Here is a 15,493-nt window from a genome sequence, read left to right on the forward strand (position 1 = left end):
AGATGGGGCGATCGGAGCGCGAGTGGGCGGCTGTCTCGCAGCCTGCTGGAGACCGTGTTCACCGGGTTGGTTTGCAGTATTGGCATGCCAAATCAGCTCCCATGCTGCCCTCCCGGTTATTTTTCAGGGGATGGTCTGAGATTCCCTCCGCGGTTCGCCCGCTGGTTCCGCGGGCTTGCGCTTTCTGCTGTTGTCTGTGACAGCGGTTGCCTTGAACGGCAACTTTCTGCCACGTAGCAGTTGAACTAGGGACATCTTCCTCGTTGCAAAACCTTTATCAAGGGCTCGCTGCATACCTTTCTTTCTTTCTTTCTTTCTTTTAAATGAGTGTGTGTGTGGAGGGTGCATGCGTGGTTTAAAACCTGTCTTTTTCTATATATGGATATGCACACACGTATACATAGAATAGAATAGAATTCTTTATTGGCCAAGTGTGATTGGGCACACAAGGAATTTGCCTTTGGTGCATATGCTCTCAGTGTGCATAAGGAGAATAAAATAACAGTCATCAAGAATAAAAAGATTACAACACTTAGTGATAGTCAAGGTTACTAATAAGCTCTCAAATCGTACTAGGAAACAAAAACAATATAAATTGAAAGATATAAGCAACATGGTTATAGTCATAAGTGGGAAGAGATAGATACTAGTAAGGAAGAGAAGAATAACAGTAATACATTCTTAGTAAATAATTTGACAGTGTTATGGGAATTAGTTGTTAAGCAGAGTGATGGCATTAGGGGGAAAAAACTGTCCTTGTGTCTAATTGTTCTGGTGTGCAGTGCCCTATAGCGTTGTTTTGAGGGTAGAAGTTGAAACAATTTATGCAGTTCAGTGTATGTGTGGGGGTGTGTATGCGTGGTTTAAAACCTTGGGGATTTTTCTTTTTCTCTATATATGAATATGCACACACATATACATACATGCGTGGTTTAAAACTTTGGGGATTTTCTTTTTATAGACATACGTACACTCACACATAAATATAAGATCTCTCCCCAATCTGACTTAACACAGTCCAAGAATGCCTTCTCCAAATGATCTGCATCGGATTAATTTAAAATTGTAGCCAGCAATTTATTATTTATTTTACCTTGCCTGTGGATGTAATCCTAATTTCATCACTTGCTGATGATCTAGGACTGACTTGTTTCCCGCCCCTATTATTTTAGAGCTCATTTGTTTAAGTTTTATCAACATATGGGTTAACAGTGCTTGAGGCTAAATTAAAACTGCCCCCACAGCAAGCCATAACTGTAAATCCATATCAAGCCAAGGTTTCAAATGTTTATTATTTATTTATTATTAATTAAATTTCTATACCGCCCTTCTCCAAATAGGACTCCAAATAGGTTTGTTTGGAAGAATCTCGAGATTAGCTTTATTCTAATCCTAAAGAGGAGGTAATGTGAAAATATGATACTGAAAACAGTGGAATGATTACTAATGGGGTTCATAAAATAAATTCATTTAGAAATCATACACTCGTCAAACTACAGTGGACAGTACCTTTCTGTCCTTCTTTGAAATTCCTTTGGGAATGTGGTTGTGGCTGAGAACTCCTGGAATTAAGAGACTTCGTACCTGCAATACATTGATCTGTTTAAGAGATTCTGATAATTTTCTCTCTCTCTTTTTTTTTTTGTCCTTGGACTATAGAATTCTACACCACAGTAGAATGTGTTGATTAATTTTTTCAGGGATGTTGTACATAGTAGCTTTACAGATAATTATTGTGGGCTTTATATGCTGCAAAAATATCTCTCAATAACTAGACACAAAAATATCTCTATAATCAGTGGTTTTTTGTTCCTTAGTTGCATGGTACTTAATCAGAAAATGTCAGAAGTGACTATATAATTGATGCTATCTGATTAAAATTTTTGTCCATGATTAAATTAGTTCTAATGGTATAGCGGGAAGTACAGAATATAGAAATTTGTGATAGAAGCTGCCATCCAAAAGGTTAACTTCAATTGAATATTAATGATTTTCTTTCTCACTAACAAGACATGCCCTTATATATTTATTGATAAAGATTTGAAAATTATTTGCTACTCCTGTGTTTTTTTAAAAGAAACTTTCCAGTCTAACTTTTTCAGCCTTGGGATTTTGTGATAGACTTCAACCTGAGTACTAATCAGGTCAAGTACCAATCATTTACATACCATTTTGAGGTTCTCTAAAACAGGGGTGTCGACCTTGGCAACTTTAAGACTTGTGGACTTCAACTCCCAGAATTCTGGGAGAATTCTCAGAATTCTGGGAATTGAAGTCCACAAGACTTAAAGTTGCCAAGGTTGGAGACCACTGCTCTTAAGGTTTCCTTTTTTTCGCCCCTCCCTCCTTAGTCTCCAATCTCATGGCTGTTGTCGAGGAAATATTTGGATCAGGGAGCATTATATATGCTAATTTGAGATACCGGAGGAAAGGTTAAGATCTAATAATAATTTAACGTATGCAAAGCTCCCAACATACATAACGTTAGGTTATCTTTACAAGCATAAGGTACAATGTGGCTTTCTATTCTTTTTAAAGATGGGACATGCTGAAGGAATACTGATTTGTTATGATACCAGATAAATTCTTTGGATTACATAGTTCCTTGATTACATCTCATTATCTTCTCTGTAGAATTCTGAAAAAAAAGATGGCAAAAGTAACATAGATAGTCCTTATTTAGCAATCGCCTTGTTTAGTGACTTTTTTTGATGTTAAAACAGTGATGAAAAAGTTAAAAGTAATATAATAGTAACTTTATGACCAATCTTCGCATACATAAACTTTGCAGGTCTGTAAAGCAAAGGAAAGCTGAAATAAGATCATACATACAGTCACTTAGCGACTGTTGCACTTAACAATTGAGTTGTGGGTCCCAATTGTTGCTAAAGGAAAATTACATGTATGCCAGTGAGAATTTAAAACTTTCACGTATTCAGGGAATAGAGTTTGGACCATTTTCTAATGCCGAATGTACAGTTATAGGAAAAATAGCCACCAGAGAAGCTTACTCAACTTCTCGGTTCATTACGCCCATGTGAATGTGTACCCTTGGAAGGAGAGTTGCTACTGATGATTTCCATCTTGTGACAACAGTTCTGAACGTCTTTGGACATCTGGTTCAGACATCCAAAACTTCCTATTCATAAACAACTGGAGTTTACAAATTAAAGTACGCATACAAGAGGACCCTCTTTACCTGTATACTACTACTTACCTTTTATCTTATCTTTCTACTTAGCAGTTAATTTTCTTTGCCCCTTCCCCCTCCTGGTTCCTAAGAGAATTAGCCAGATAAAGGATAGATAAGATAAAAACTGATAAACCATAGGAAGAATAGTAGTCAGCATATTGCCATTCCTTAGGTGTCTATCTACTCTTACCTCCAGAGTATCTAGCAAGCCGTAGCAGACCCTTTAAAGTTCTCCAATAGTGAATTCCTGTCTTAGAAATGATCAGGTTTCATGCCATTACTGAAACCTGTAACAAGAGACACATATGCTGTAACCTGGAAAACATAACAGTATGCTCTAATTAATGTGCTATGCTTGAAGAAGTGAACAACATCTAGCAGCTAAGTGCTTCTTTTATTCTCTGTAGATGACCAACTGAGTGAATATTGTAAAGTTGAGAGGGAGGGTCATCTTTTTATATCATGGACCATAATCGTACTTACGATGCAAAACTAGCATTATGTACATAAGGGGAGAAGTCATAGCTTCCTTCTAGAACACAGACTTAGTTTAATTTAGTTTAGTTTAGTTTATTATATTTGTATACCGCCCTTCTCCCGAGGGACTCAGGGCAGTGAACAGCCATGGTAAAAACAATGTACAACAAAAATTAAAAGCTTATTAAAATAATTCAATCATTCGGCCAAATTTAAAACATCCAACTAACATCATTTTAAAACCCCTATCAAAACCCAATTTAAAAAACCTTTATCCTGTCAGTCCAGCTTGCTGGAATAATAGGGTCTTCAGAGCGCAACGGAAGGCACGGAGGTCGGGGATCCTTCGTATGTCCGGGAGCAGTTCATTCCATAGGGCCGGGGCCCCCAAGAGAAGGCTGTCCCCCTGGGGGTCGCCAGCCTACACTGTTTGGCTGATGGCACCCTGAGGAGGCCCTCTCTGTGGGAGCGTATAGGTCGGTGGGAGGCAATCGGTGGCAGAATGCGGTCCTGTAGATAATCACTGCATATTCAGGAAAGGTTTTTGGAAGTGTGGCAGTCAGGATAAGACTAAGCAAGAAGATCTGAGGAACTATAATCTATAAGCAGGATGTATGTGATCTCCTAGAGCAGGGGTGTCAAACTCGCGACAACACATTGTCGTCATGTGATGTATCACAACTTTTCCCCCCTTTGCTAAACCGGGCATGGGCATGGCCTGTGGGCCGCGAGTTTGACACCCCTGTCCTAGAGACAGCAGAGCTGAGAATATGGGACTCTTTTCAGTTTGAGGAGATTAAAGTCTCCTGCGTGTTGCTCCTTAGCAGTGTTTAATTTCCCCCCCCCCCCATACACACACACTCAAAAAACTAAAAGGAAACAAGCTACCTTTGTTCAAGAACTTTTAAGTTGCTGTAAGAATTTTGCATTTTTAGTCCCACCAAAAAGATAAGTATAACATTTTTTATTATTATTTATTTATTAGTCATATTTCTATGCTGCCCACTCTCTGAGGACTCTGGGCGGCTTACACCAAAGACAGTATACTAAATAGCATATTTCCCCCAACAATCTGGGTCCTCATTTTACCCACCTCGGAAGGATGGAAGGCTGAGTCAACCTTGAGCCGGTGAGATTTGATCTGCTGATCTGCTGAACTAGCAGTCAGCTGAAGTAGCTGCAGTACTGCACTCTTAACCACTGTGCCACCTCGGCTCTTTTTTATAAGGGATCGTGTATGTTTGATCATCAGCATTTGCTGCAAAATCATGTTAATATTTTTTATGAACTTCAGTCTAAGTTCATAAACTCAGTCTATTAGCAGTAGTAAAACAAACCCAAACCATATGAGTTAATGTACCAATTCCCCAAATGTGTGTCTCCAGTCATACAAACATCTAATCATTCCTTATTAAACTTCCTTCTGATTTGTCAGGAAATGTGAAACATTATTTCCCTGATATTTCAATTGATCTATGATATTATATGTGCACATAGATGTGATTGAATACATTTGCTTAAAAGTAGGACTTAAAATGTTTATGCTTTGCTGTTGCTGCCTCTGTTTCAATATTCCTTGATCTTATTTTGCTTTTATTTTATTTTTAAAAGGTGAAGAGAAATGACATAATTTACATTCCAGCCTTTGGGGGCAAAGAAAGCTGGGGGGAGAAGTTGGGGAAACCTGAAAAGGAGCTATGCCTATTACTCAGAGGAGGCAGTCTACCAACAAAAGCCTTGTGCCACAGTTCACACATCATCATGTTGCTGTGTTCCTCCTCACTTTCTTCAGGTAGGTGGTTGTAGCTGAACCTGCAGGGATTCATCTGAATTCTTGAGCAACTGGATGAAAATAGAGCAGGGGTCTCCAACCTTGGCAACTTTAAGCCTGAAGGACTTCAACTCCCAGAATTCCCCAGCCAGCATTGAAGTCCTTCAGGCTTAAAGTTGCCAAGGTTGAAGACCCTGAAATAGAGCACTGAACAGTTCCTTTTATATGGTAGAATCAATATGTTGATGCAGAATAAATGTTACATACAAGCTTCTCATCAACTATGGTTGTATCTCACCCATTTTTTAAGCCATGAACATTAAATCTACCAATTATAACTATCCATAGCTATCTGGTTGCTGAGGAAAATTGGATGCTGGATTTGGATAGGTATTCGGTCTGATCCCTCAGACTCTTTGTGAGTGTCCATCATACCATAGTATCCATTAGTCCCAACAGCATAGCTAATGTCACGATAGTTTCTTATTAAAGTATTTCTGGCATGGGCTATATTAATAAGGTAGGCAATGCCATTCAGCAGAGACCATAAAGAAGAAAATTCACAATGCACTATGATTAGAATACTTCATTGACCAATTGTGATTGGACACACAAGGAATTTGTCTCCTGTGCATACAGTGGGGCAAAAAAGTATTTAGTCAGCCACCAATTGTGCAAGTTCTCCCACTTAAAAAGATGAGAGAGGCCTGTAATTGACATCATAGGTAGACCTCAACTATGAGAGACAAAATGAGAAAACAAATCCAGACAATCACATTGTCTGATTTGGAAAGAATTTATTTGCAAGTTATGGTGGAAAATAAGTATTTGGTCACCTACAAGCAAGCAAGATTTCTGGCTCTCACAGACCTGTAACTTCTTCTTTAAGAGGCTCCTCTGTCCTCCACTCATGGCACCTGTTTGAACTTGTTATCAGTATAAAAGACACCTGTCCACAACCTCAAACAGTCACACTCCAAACTCCACTATGGTGAAGACCAAAGAGCTGTCGAAGGACACCAGAAACAAAATTGTAGACCTGCACCAGGCTGGGAAGACTGAATCTGCAATAGGCAAGCAGCTTGGTGTGAAGAAATCAACTGTGGGAGCAATAATTAGAAAATGGAAGACATACAAGACCACTGATAATCTCCCTCGATCTGGGGCTCCACGCAAGATCTCACCCCATGGGGTCAAAATGATCACAAGAACGGTGAGCAAAAATCCCAGAACCACACTGGGGGACCTAGTGAATGACCTGAAGAGAGCTGGGACCAACGTAACAAAGGCTACCATCAGTAACAGACTACGCCACCAGGGATTCAGATCCTGCAGTGCCAGACGTGTCCCCCTGTTTAAGCCAGTACATGTCCGGGCCCATCAGAAGTTTGTTAGAGAGCATTTGGATGATCCAGAAGAGGATTGGGAGAATGTCATATGGTCAGATGAAACCAAAGTAGAACTGTTTGGTAGAAACACAACTCGTCGTGTTTGGAGGAGAGAGAATGCTGAGTTGCATCCAAAGAACACCATACCTACTGTGAAGCATGGGGGTGGCAACATCATGCTTTGGGGCTGTGTCTCTGCAAAGGAACCAGGACGATTGATCCGTGTACAGGAAAGAATGAATGGGGCCATGTATCGTGAGATTTTGAGTGCAAATCTCCTTCCATCAGCAAGGGCATTGAAGATGAAACGTGGCTGGGTCTTTCAGCATGACAATGATCCCAAACACACCGCCCGGGCAACGAAGGAGTGGCTTCGTAAGAAGCATTTCAAGGTCCTGGAGTGGCCTAGCCAGTCTCCAGATCTCAACCGCATAGAATACCTTTGCCGTGTTGCCCAGCGACAGCCCCAAAACATCACTGCTCTAGAGGAGATCTGCATGGAGAAATGGGCCAACATACCAGCAACAGTGTGTGCCAACCTTGTGAAGACTTACAGAAAACGTTTGACCTCTGTCATTGCCAACAAAGGATATATAACAAAGTATTGAGATGAATTTTTGATATTGACCGAATACTTATTTTCCACCATAATTTGCAAATAAATTCTTCCCAAATCAGACAATGTGATTGTCTGGATTTGTTTTCTCATTTTGTCTCTCATAGTTGAGGTCTACCTATGATGTCAATTACAGGCCTCTCTCATCTTTTTAAGTGGGAGAACTTGCATAATTGGTGGCTGACTAAATACTTTTTTGCCCCACTGTATGATCTCAGTGTACATACTAACAACTAAGTAATATAATCATAAGATACCAATAGGAGAAGATAATAGAAAAAAATGAGAAGGATAATAGTGATATAGCCCTAGTATATGGGTAAATATACTGCTCAAAAAAATAAAGGGAACACAAGCAGAAGACATCCGAGATCTGAATGAATGAAATAGCCTTATTAAATACTTTGTTCTTTACATACAATAGTTTATACACTGCTCAAACAGCTAAAGGGAACACAAAACTACTGTATGTAACGAACAAAGTATTTAATAAGGCTATTTCATTCATTCAGATTTTGGATGTCTTCTGCTTATGTTCCCTTTATTTTTTTGAGCAGTGTATTTTTAGACATAAGACAGTGCTGTGATAATTAGATAATTCACAATGCACGATGATAGCACGTTCCCTGCTTGTAACCACATCTCCAGCACTCAGGCGATTGGTTTGAGAACATCTTGACCAATCTGGCTGGTGGTAGGTACCAGCGATAGAACATTTTATAAAGGTTCTCCTTATAAGCAGCTGACATCATTAGTTTGTACTTTCTCTCCCATTATTTATCCCAATGATCTAATTGAATACTATGTCCAAAATTTCTCGCCCAACTAATCATTGTCTCCTTCACATTTTCTTCTTCCATTTTAAATCTTAGTAATAGATCATATGTTTTAGTAATCATTTTTCCCCCTGTTCCTAATAATATTTTGTCAAATTCCAATTGATCTCCATAAATGCCGTATTGTTCTTGATCTTTTTTATATTTTGTTCTAATTTGCAGGTATGGCCACCAGTCAATTTTTATTCCTTGATTTTTTAAAATCTTGCTCCGATTTTAAATTTCCTTGTTCGTCTAATAATTCCGAATACCTTACCACTTTGTTTATATCTAATACATTTGGATAAATTATTGCCTCCATTGTTGATATCCAAATTGGAACTTTCATATAATGCTTTTTCTTAATTTTGTCCCAACTATTTATCAAAGCATTTCGCACTAGATGTGTCTGGAAGTATGTATGTGTTTTATTTTTTCCTTCGCACAGGAATGCATGCCATCCCAATTGGAGATCGTGACCCTCTAGAGTTAATACCCTCTTGTTATTTAATTGGACCCAATCTGACTGCTTGTATATTTGAGGTAATAACATATGTTTAATTTTTCTTTCTTGTTTTGTAATTCTTCTTTTTAAAATTCCTAGCTACTCTCTTCTCCATGCCTCCCGAAAGGCCTTTAGCAACGTCAAGGTCAGCATCTCCAGCCAATGGACCCCCTCTTGCTTTAATGACTCTGCCTTCATTCTTCAACCGTACGAGGTAAGGGTGTTTACGTTTACTGATTTTTCAAAGCCCCGCACAAGTTAACATCTCCCCAGAGGGTTGACCTACAGAACAAGCAAGCCAACAAGAGTTGGGTGAGGGATATCAAGGTAGGAAGATTTTTTTAAATTGTTTCTTCTTCTCCAGAACCGGTAGTAAAGAAATGCTAAAAAAAGTTTTTAAAAAGTTCCGAAGATCAGCTGTGCGACAATCAGCTGTGCCGCGCGATTTATATTGCTAGAAAGCAGGAAATCCTGCTTTCTAGTGAATCTAAATCGCGCGGCACAGCTGTTTTCCCCCTCCCCCCTCTTCTACTTACCTTTGCATACTCAGAAAAGGCTTCATAGCGCCTGCGATGCGCATACGCGCAAAGCGCGCAAAGCAAACCGGTAGCAGACTTCAGAGCATTTCACCCCTGGTGGACTTCAAACCCCAGAATTCCCCAGCCAACATTCTGGGAGTTGAAGTCCTCTCCCGCCATCTTCATGTGGCCAAGATTGAGAAACATTGAGGTAAAGTATAAGTAGGCTTATATGATTCTGTTATCTTAATGTGGAGTTCATTTCTTAGTCTGATCTACATTCTAGACACATGGTACCTGCAAATTTCTAGATATTACATTGGCTCAAGGGAACAGAAATCAAAAGCAGGAGAACGAATCTGTGGGTTTTTTTTAATCTGGGGCTTCTAGGAATTGTAGTGCAGCAGGATCTGGAAAGTCATTAATTCTCTTTCTCACATCTCTAATGCGAAGAACTGGCTTTTGAAATCCAGTCTTGTTAGACCAGTATCATGCCATTTTTTTTTATATATATATATAGACAAGTGTTCAGAGGTAACCTTGACTCCATTAAATATTTACTGAGGATTGATGCTGGATAGATTAAGTATAGCTAAGCTTTGGCAAACCAGGGGAAAGGGAATTGTGTGATGTCTTCTTTTTCTAGTGATATGCTTTCTAGGAGTGTTCTTTACTCTGTAAACACTGGCGTTTTCCATTAACAAGAAGTAGCAGGGCAAGCTGCTATGTTCCCTGATTAGGAGGTGATCCTATGAGAATTAAAGGAAGCATTTACGATATATTGTAAATTAGATATTCCAGTTTCAAGCTTTCTTCTTTTCACTTTGCAACATACCCTGACTCATTCACGAGAAATGGTCAAGTTCTGTTTAGCAAGCTAATTAATGATGATACTTTCTACAGAAACCCAGATGGACGCAGTTCTTACCGAAGGAACTTCTCTGTCTCAGAAACTGGAAATCTTTCTTTTTTGTAGAAGTGAAACTGGAGAGGGAGCTTTTTAAAAATTCTGTTTTACCAGAAAGTACTATGAATATGATCAGTCAGGATTGCTGGGTTTCTGTGTGTCTTAAATAGCTTGAGTGGGATGATAAATTTAACACAGAGGTCTTCAAACTTGGCAGCTTTAAGACTTGTGGACTTCAACTCCCAGAATTCTCCAGCCAGCATTGCTGGCTGGAGAATTCTGGGAGTTGAAGTCCACAAGTCTTAAAGCTGCCAAGTTTGAAGACTTCTGATTTAACACTTTATCTCCTAGCCTTTAGTGCGGCGATTTGGATTACATGGTTTCAGAAATAACCATGGCTGGAATCTAAGGACTAAAGACATTAAGTGGGGTGTTGTTTAATATTTATGGGGCTATGTTGTATTATCTACCTATCTGTCATCTCATTTTATGGTAATCTGACTTTTCTTCGTAGCTTTGGAACAGCAGTCATCTATTTCCTAATGCTGAAGAAGCTACATTATTTCTTGGAACATTGGATACCATCTTCCTGTTTTCTTATGCTATGGTGAGCAAATTCTCCTTCTTCGAATAGTTCTTGAGTTTTGAAGAAAGGGGAAGATTAAATCCATCAGATTCAACCTAGCGTTTAATTTTATAGGGTAACTTGGTGTAGATTAGCATTGATCTATGCAGCTCAGTATCATTTACCAAGGTCTCCAAGTGTTTTTCCACCGCAGCCTCCATCACCCTTCACTATGAGACACGCTGGAGTTCACCTTAGAAGATTTTGCATTGCTAGAATTGATGGGAGTTGGATGACAGGTTGCCTATAATTACAGGACTCTCTTAAATCTTTCTTAGCTTTACAAAGAAATAATTGAAAATGGGATCTTTTGCATGCTTTCACCACTGAGCAAAGATTCCATGCCTGCTTTATTGGAAAGCTATAGATGTCACAAATGAAGGCAAATATATGTGTCCCAGAATAATGTTGCAGGAACCAATCTGGGTCAGTCACCGGGACCAGAGATTTAGTCTTCTGAACTTTTGGACTCATGTTGGAGCCCATCCTCAGGGAACTTCCCTCTCACATATTCTGGTGAGAGAGAAGTTCCCTGAGGATGGGCTCCAGCACAAGTCCAAAAGCTGATAGGGCTAAACCTCTAGTCTCAGCGACCAACCCAAATTGGATCCTGCTATATTGATTTTCTCTTATTAGCTCGTGATGTTAAACACCAGGTTGTTTCATCATAGTTTGCTCAATAAACTGCAACGGATTAGCTTTGTCTAACACATTAAGCTACAAAACATGGCTCATGCAATTGTTAGGTTTCCATCACACAATATGCCAGAGCCAAAGAAACCATTTTATAGCATAATACCATATGTGAATCCAGCCAAAATCTAGTTAATATTGCAGTTTTTGAGTATAACAAAATGGTACAGCATTGATTACTTATGATGTGCCAAAAAAAAAAACCCAGACATGAAAAGAAAACATCAATCTCCAGGCTACCTGCTGCAGCCTTCCCTGATCCATTCCTTCTAGATGAGCTTATTTATTTGCTAGTTTATATCCCACTTTTTATCCAGGAACTCAAGGAAGCATACCCAGTGCTCTCTGTCCTATAGTTCCCACAATAACAGTCCCAGCGAGTTTTCACAACTGAACATGAATTTGAAGTTAAGTCTCACTTGTTCAATCCAACAACCAAACCAGTGGTTGCTTGCTCCCGTTTCGCACCGGGTCGGGCGAACCAGTAGCGGCAGTGGCAGGGACGTTCCGCCCACCCTCAGAAACGCCCCGCGCACGAACCAGTAGCAATGGGATTTGGAACCCACCCCTGAACCAAACCATATGCCAAATTGGTTGCAATTCCATCATTTGCTGCTAGGAGGACAGGCAGACCCCTACACTGGATAGGTATCCGTTTTGAAAAATCTATGGTAATCTACAGTAACAGTAATTTTTGAGTGCTCTCATTTTCTTGTATAAAAATCTTGATGAATCTTTCAAGTGGGCAGAATCGTATACTTGCCTCATTCCCCCCCCCCACCGCCAAATACTTTACAGTAATGAGGTATTTTCCATTTTTTGTGCTGGAGATCATGTTCTCAGAACACATGGAATGTGAAAAGTTGTTCCTTGAGCATTTCTTTTTTTTTGTCCTGCTGTTTTTCTCTCAGATTTTAGCATCCTTCACTCAGAGATGACAGGATCTGTGTCATTCCAATAGCAATAGCACTTATACTTATATACCACTTCATAGTGTTTTACACTTCTCTCTAAGAAGTTTACAGAGTCAGCGTATTTCCCCCAACAATCTGGGTTCTTGTTTTACCCACCTCGGAAGGATGGAAGGCTGAGTCAACCTTGAGCCGATGAGAATCGAACTGCAAACTGCAGGCAGCCAGCAGGCAGCAGAAGTAGCTTGCAGTACTGCATTCTAATACTGGCTCAATGGCAGACAATATTTTGCATAGTTTAGTTATTAATTTTACAGGGCTTGAAATCAACCTCATCTGAATTGTATGACTTTATGACAAATATGACCTTAAAAAAGAATAATAGTTTTATTGACTATCACAACTTTCTTCAGCTGATTCTTACTGAATAACCATTTTTAAAACTATTATTTTAGGGCCTGTTTGTTAGTGGTATTATTGGAGATCGCTTGAACATGCGCTGGGTTCTGGCATTTGGGATGTGCTCCTCTGCCTTAGTGGTAAGTTGGAAAATCAAAGTTGGGAAAATATGCTATCCTTGGTAGTATTTGACTTTGAATATCTGTAACGTTTCCTCAGAAATCTCTTCTAAGTAAATGAAGATATTACGTTCAAGAAATTCAGTAGGATCTTCAGTATTATAAAAGAATGCATGGACTGAACATTTTGATGTGTCTGTCCTGGGGATTGTACCTTATAGCCAAATGATTCATTCTTCTTCTTCCTAGCATATTCCTGCAAGTGCAGGATCTGCTTTTCGGATCATTGAACGCCACTTTGCATGGTCAGCTGCGTCTTCAGGGCGCAGGCCCGCAGCTTGCATGTCTTTGTTGATGGTGTCTTGCCATCTCTGTTTTGGACACCCATGAGGTCACTGGCCATTGACTTCTAGTTGGTAGGCAGTCTTGGCAATGGTGGAAGGTGCTGCTCTCAGGACATGTCCATACCAGCGGAGCCGCCCTTCTCTAAACTTCTCTATAATTGATGCTACACCAAAATGCTGTAGAATGATGTCATTTGTGATATCAAGGTCAAGAAGGGAGATGCCCGATATCCAACAGAGCATTCACATTTCCATGGCATGGAGATAGCTTTCGGTCCTTGTTGTTGCTGCCCAGCATTCAATGCCCTACAGTGCAACAGGGTGGATCAAAGGTGGGATTCACTTACCTTCCCTACCGGTTCGCAAATGTGAGCATCAGATCCTTCTGCGCGTGTACAGTGGTCGCACATTACATCTGGGTGGGTGGGCGGAGCCTTCCGCAGTCGCCGCTACCAGTTTGCGCGATCCAGACAGAACCGGCTGAATCCCACCACACCAATGGATGCGTTCTTGTCAACGCATCCAGGCTGCATTCACCCTTGTTCGCCATTGATGTCGCCATTGCCTTGGTAGCATATAGCCAAATGATATGAAGGCATATAGCCAAATGATTCATTTATTTAATAAAATATTTTTAAGATTTCAGCTTGTTAAAATATTTTTGAGAGCAGAACAAGAAATGGACTAGGATACTTGTTGCTGAAACCATTTTATTGCAAGTTATAGTTGTTATTGTGTTTTAAAAAGTTAATGATGTGCAAGTTCTGTATACTGAAGCTTGTGCTTGGAAAAATGCAGTTTTCTGTTTGGTAACAGACATAGAAAGAAAAATTACTAAAATAAGTTTTCTTGCCGTAGTAATTAAAGATGTTGTTTTGAATGTGTAAATCATTAGCGAATACCATGTGAGTGAAATTCCTTCTTTCTTTTAAGCCAGGCCTTATTTAAATTATGGACAATTTTCCCTTCTGCCTTACATTCTCAGAAAGCATTTGGCACCTATCTCCTGAATTGTGAATAGCTATTTCCTGTGATGAACTAAAATCATTTCAAGGTGCCCAGATAGATCTTAACTTGTAGCCTATAAATAATATAGAGCATGGCCAGAAAGCATTGTGGATTTATTTGCCAGACTAATTTGGGATCGACACTTCATTTTCTTCTTCTTGTTGTTTCTTTTTAGGTGTTTGTGTTTGGCACTGTCACCGAATGGCTGCATTTCTACAACAAGTGGTTCTACTGCTGCCTGTGGATTGTGAATGGCTTGCTGCAGTCCACGGGCTGGCCCTGTGTGGTAGCTGTCATGGGAAACTGGTTTGGCAAAGCTGGGTATGCAAAAGTTGGTTCTTCCCCTTGTACATATTTTTTGTAGCGGCTTTCCTCTCTACTGTGCGGTTATTGTGCAAGGCTCCTCTTCCTGTTAAACATGTGTTGCTTGTGTGTCCACATTGTTTTGTTTGCTGAACTCACTCGCCCCGGCCATGTGATCATAGTTGGTCGGGCTGCATTCCTGCCAAGATGAAAATGTAAAATTGTATCCTTTATCCTATTTATAAGGACAAAGGCTGGTTGTCCTTTTAGAAAAGAATCAGTAGATTTAACAAGGTTTTGCCTGCTAGTGTTCAATTATTTAAGGTGTATTAGTGCCTCGATTCTCATGGACTCTAGGTTTATAGATGTTAAGATAGCAGCAACAAATAGCCTACAATGAAGAATATAAAGGATTATAACAGAAGTCTGTCTTGCATGTTGATGTGATAAATATGCAAGGAAACATCTCTATGAATATGTGTGAGGCAAGGGTGGGTTCTACTTACCTTTACTACCGGTCCGCATTGTGCCCGCGCGTGTGCGCTAGCTTTGCTCTCGTGCGTGTGCTTTTCTGCGCATGTGCAGAAGCTTCTGATGACGTCCGGATCAGTTGGCAGAGCCTCCAGCCGGTTTTACTACCGGTTCTATAGAACCGGTCCGAACCAGGGGCAACCCACCACTGGTGTGAGGACCATCCTTATGTCCGGGGACAAGCTATTCCTCAGGAGGGGAACTGCCGCTGAGAAGGTTAACTGTTGAGCCCATTCTCCTCCGCTTCTCTTAGATAAAGCCCCTCTGGCCACCAATGTTGAATGGAAGGAATCTATATGAGAAAGGTGGTATCTTCAATGCTCAGGCTCTGAACCATTTCGGATTTTAAAAGTATCAGCCAGCATCTTGA

The 15,493-nt window shown here is 40.1% G+C and overlaps 1 protein-coding gene across 4 annotated transcripts in view; it reads left to right on the plus strand.

The window, feature by feature from the left end:
• SLC37A3 (solute carrier family 37 member 3) overlaps positions 1-15,493 on the plus strand; it is a 40,598-nt gene that overhangs the window by 264 nt on the left and 24,841 nt on the right. For 3 of the 4 annotated variants that reach the window (XM_034403299.3, XM_087873750.1, XM_034403302.3), the window contains exons 2-6: positions 5,282-5,462; positions 8,865-8,979; positions 10,705-10,797; positions 12,875-12,958; positions 14,465-14,610. In XM_034403299.3, the coding sequence (XP_034259190.2) occupies positions 5,368-5,462; positions 8,865-8,979; positions 10,705-10,797; positions 12,875-12,958; positions 14,465-14,610 (533 nt within the window). In that variant the 5' untranslated portion in view covers positions 5,282-5,367. Of the gene's footprint in view, positions 1-3,153; positions 3,173-5,281; positions 5,463-8,864; positions 8,980-10,704; positions 10,798-12,874; positions 12,959-14,464; positions 14,611-15,493 lie in introns of those variants that run through there. The other variant, XM_034403300.3, reaches the window with a different exon arrangement.

This window comes from Pantherophis guttatus, chromosome 7 (assembly GCF_059756535.1).
Source record: "Pantherophis guttatus breed Tessera chromosome 7, ASM5975653v1, whole genome shotgun sequence".
NCBI lineage: Eukaryota > Metazoa > Chordata > Lepidosauria > Squamata > Colubridae > Pantherophis > Pantherophis guttatus.